The sequence below is a fragment of the Hyperoodon ampullatus genome (genome assembly GCF_949752795.1).
Source record: "Hyperoodon ampullatus genome assembly, chromosome: X".
Lineage (NCBI taxonomy): Eukaryota > Metazoa > Chordata > Mammalia > Artiodactyla > Ziphiidae > Hyperoodon > Hyperoodon ampullatus.
In genome coordinates, this window is record NC_136913.1 from 88,505,240 (window position 1) to 88,509,163 (window position 3,924).

Genomic DNA, 3,924 nt, shown 5'->3' on the forward strand with positions numbered 1-3,924 from the left:
AGGCCTGTGTACCGCAAAAAAAAAAAAAAAAAAAAAATAGAAATCAATTAAATATTGAAACATGACGTGTTACAAGTAGGTGGGATATCAGGAGGAAAATATAGTCTTTGATCTGTAGGGAAAATATAATTCCCAACATTTACATAGTAGCCATTCTATTTTAAGTGTATCTATAAAGTTTTTGACTTTCCAAGTTTTTTTTTCATGTATCAACTGGGGATGGGATGGGGTGAAGGGAACTGTTCCCTTAGATCTGTTTCCTATATTGCTTTGTGCAATTTATGCATATTCTGAGTCTTCTGAACCAGTAGGGCAGGCCTGACAGGAGCCTTCAGGGAGAAATCATCCCACAAGAGAAAGACAAAACCTCAGTTCTTAGACTTCGAGCAGCAACTCTGACTATAGCATGACATCTTTTGCTCAAATTTGAACCCTGGTCCAACCCCCAAAATGGACTCATCATGTCTGACTCCTATGGAGGAAGTGTCCTGTGGCTGAAAATGGAAGGGGCTGTTTTACTAAAAATTCTGCTAAACACTGTGGCTCAAGCAATCCTGGAACAGTCCCCACCTGTGTTAAGCATCACTATAAAGCAGAGAGAGAAGCTTTAGAAGACAGAGTGGGGATTCAACGCACTGGGGACTCCAGGAAACTCAGTGGGGCTTTGGCACTCAAGGACTCCACGGCACCACCAGCAGCAGGGCCAGCAGAGAGCAAAGGGCCCAGCAGAAAAGGCAGCAGTGCCCATCAGGCCTGGCAGGACCCAGGGGAGCCAGGGGTGGGGCTCAACAGCAGAGGCCTCGCATGGAAGTCCCCACCTCCCTGCCTATTGGACTTGTTCCTGAGCGCAGGTTGAGTCATGCCAGGACCCTCCCTCCCTCAAAACTGACGTCCTGTAGTGGGTTGGGGTTCTGTATGCATAGGTGGGAACAAGATCCCACCAAGCACAGCTCAGAGTCACCTCATTTCTTCCCCATAGCAGCCCCGTGAGGCAAATGTTTTCCCATGAAAAGACTGAGTCTTAAGCAAGTGTATCTGTAATAACTGCCAGTTTTATTCCTCTGGCTAAGAGATCCAGAGGTAATCTGAGGTTTACATTTTTATTAATAGTTCTTTCATCAAGAATTTAGGTGCCCCCATTGCCCTTATAAGCTGGTTGCAAATTATTTGATTGACTCTTAATTATAAAAAAACTTTAATTCTTTTTGTATGTGTGACGTGTTCATTAAAAATACATATAAGCAAAAAGAAAAAAGTCACACCATACAGAAATAAGCACAGTTAAATTTATGATATATGTATGTATACACACGCACACACACACACACACAATTTGAGATTTTATCCTACATATGTGAGCTGATACTAAATATGCTGTTTTGTAACCTGTTATGTCTTACTTTACAATATGGAATGAACATATTTTCATGCATTATGTGTGAAACTTCCCAATTGAAAAACAGACCTGGAGAATGTGTCAAAATACAAAATCCAGATGCTGGTAATATTGACACTACCTAAAACAAAACTCCACCAGATGATTAAAACTAAAACAAAAGTCAAAGATACATCAGAAAATGCTAACAGAAAGAAAGCAGGGGCCAGGTTTTAATATCAGACCAAAAAAAAAAAAAAAAGAATTCAAGGCCTGAAGCACACAGGATAAGGACGGCTGCGTGAATGTCTTTGTTTCCAGTGCATCATCACAAACTTGTTTCTTACTCTTCTTATCTCTTCCCTAAGCCTTTCCAACTCATCTACTCCTCTTATCATTTCTTCTGGGTCCAAATGCCTAACCGGAGTGTCCTCTTTATATCCCTGACCACGCTGAGTCAGCCCTCCTCTAAGGTTTCCTTCTGCTTCCTGGCTTACACCTTCTTCAGAAGGTTGAGGATTTCTTTCTGCCTCCTGTGGTACAGCTTCCATAGGGCGGTCTTCCTCAGCCTTTGGCATGTTCTGTGCTTTTCCTTCATTTTCTTCACAAGACTTTTGCATGTTGAGTATTTTTCTCTTATTTCCTTTTTGAATAAATTAACACTGGAAAACAAGGAAACAAAACGACTAGATGCCAGGCAAATGGACCAGCAGTCAGAGCATGGGTTTCCATAGAGACTGGCCTCTTCACATTCAGGTCCCTAATTGTCAAAGTTTTCCAAGTACAGAAGACTAGATCCTCAGGCTCATAACTCCCCTGGCCCCTCCCCTTTCTCCCCCTCCCCTTTCTCCCCCTCCAGCTCCAGCTCCATCTTCTCGCTCCCGCTCCAGCCCACCATTTCCCAGCAGGCCCTGCTACAGGCCTCTCCTAGCACAGAAACGGGAACAGCGCGGAAGCATTTAACCCCTCCCTCGCCTCGGATCTCCAACACTCCCGCCCTTTTGGGCTTTCCCAAGCCATTCCAACCTCCAGCCTCTCACCTGAGACCGGCTGGTCCAGTCTCTGGCCTCCCCTCCCCCTTCCACGTCTCTCCAGTCTCCTCCCCCCGGCCCCCGCCCCATTTCCGTTGCAGGCTCTGCACAGGCCTCCGCTTCAACCGGATGGAGAGAGGCGGCAGCGACCCCGGGATGGGCTTTGGTGTCATCCGCACTCACACCCCCACCCCCACGGCCACCCCAAGGGACCTGAGGCAATTCCACCTTTACACTGACCTGCAAGGATCCAGGGGATTTTCCTCCCTCTTCCCTCACTCGATTTGGATCGCTCCCAAAAGACCAAGAGTCCTGCAGGCAGGAGTGCTTGGTGAGCAGGTCAGTACCTGAATCACGGGTCCCTTTCACGATTCTTGGCCTTGTTCGTCTAAAGTTTCCCCACGTCCTCATCCTCTCCCTCCTTTTAAGGCAACCCCGCCCTCCTTCCCCCGTGCCCACCGGTTCCCTGCAAGCAGGGAGTGGGAGACAAGTTATTTCCAAATTGTTGCTATGTCTCTCTCTCGGGACCCTCAATTGGCTGTCCTTCTCCCTCTCCACCCCCACCCACCCCCAAACAGCCTCAAATTTCCTGCACAAAAATGAGAGTTTGGCGGAACCGTAGTGTTGGGAAAGCAGTACCCGCCACGCTTGGTTTCTGCTCTCTGACCCCTAGGCCCCAGGGCCCCGAAGGCAGCGCCCACCTTTATACTGACCTCAAAGGATCCGGGGCACTTTTCTCCTCCAGCAATAGGGAGCTGCTACAGGGAAACAGGCCCTGGACTATAAGGACTTCTGCACACGTCGACTCCTGGTCACGTGAGGGTCGCGTCATCAGTGAGCTCGAGTCTTCGGTTACTCCTCCCATTTAACACTGCAGCCCTCCCCCTGTGTTCCCTCCACTTGATACTGTCAATCTTTTTTCGTATTTGCCAATCAGAGAAAACAAAACTGGTATCTTCTCCCTGCAGTTTCTACTCGTTTTTCTCGGGTTACCACGGAGAATCAGCCTTTCGGGGTGAATCGACCATTTCTCCTTCTTCTTTGGGGAATCATCTCTCTCTCCTGCTTCCAATTTCACCTCCACGCCTCCCCCAAGGTCCTCCAGTCCACCATTTCCCTTGGAGTTCTGTCTAGCATTAAAATGGGCGAAGGTGGTAGATGGAGGCGGGAGGGCGGCTAGAAAAGAATGTGGGAGTGAGGGTGTGGGATTTTTTTTTACTAGTTCTCTTGAATAGTTTTCTTTGTGTAATGTTTTAAACAATCAGCATACTTTTTAAAAATGATTTTTAGGAAAGAGATACCACATAAGCAATATTTGACACAATATGGAGAACAAATTAGTTACATGAATTTTTAAGACTTTGGAAAAGTTTTCTAATGGCTGCAAATGAAATGACAGTTTTCACAACATATTGTTCTGTTAGAAAAGGTTTTTTAAATCTTATTAAAACAGCGCCTTTAAAAACTGACCCCAACTTAATCTGCGGGAAGAGGCCCAGTATTCTCTTGTTAGCAATT

At 46.5% G+C, this 3,924-nt stretch overlaps 1 protein-coding gene across 2 annotated transcripts; it reads right to left on the bottom strand.

The window, feature by feature from the left end:
• Window positions 1–1,178: 1,178 nt before the first annotated feature.
• On the bottom strand, window positions 1,179–3,171 carry TCEAL8 (transcription elongation factor A like 8). Of its 2 annotated transcripts, XM_079726895.1 has the most exons (3): window positions 3,120–3,166; window positions 2,647–2,718; window positions 1,179–2,037 (listed from the first exon to the last, which is right to left on the bottom strand). In XM_079726895.1, the coding sequence occupies exon 3, from the start codon at window positions 1,993–1,995 to the stop codon at window positions 1,642–1,644; it is 354 nt and encodes a 117-aa protein (XP_079583021.1). In that variant the 5' UTR covers window positions 1,996–2,037; window positions 2,647–2,718; window positions 3,120–3,166; the 3' UTR covers window positions 1,179–1,641. The 2 variants fall into 2 exon arrangements, with proteins under 2 accessions (XP_079583021.1, XP_079583022.1); XM_079726896.1 differs by lacking the exon at window positions 2,647–2,718 and having other exon boundaries at window positions 3,120–3,171.
• Between the last annotated feature and the right edge of the window lie 753 nt (window positions 3,172–3,924).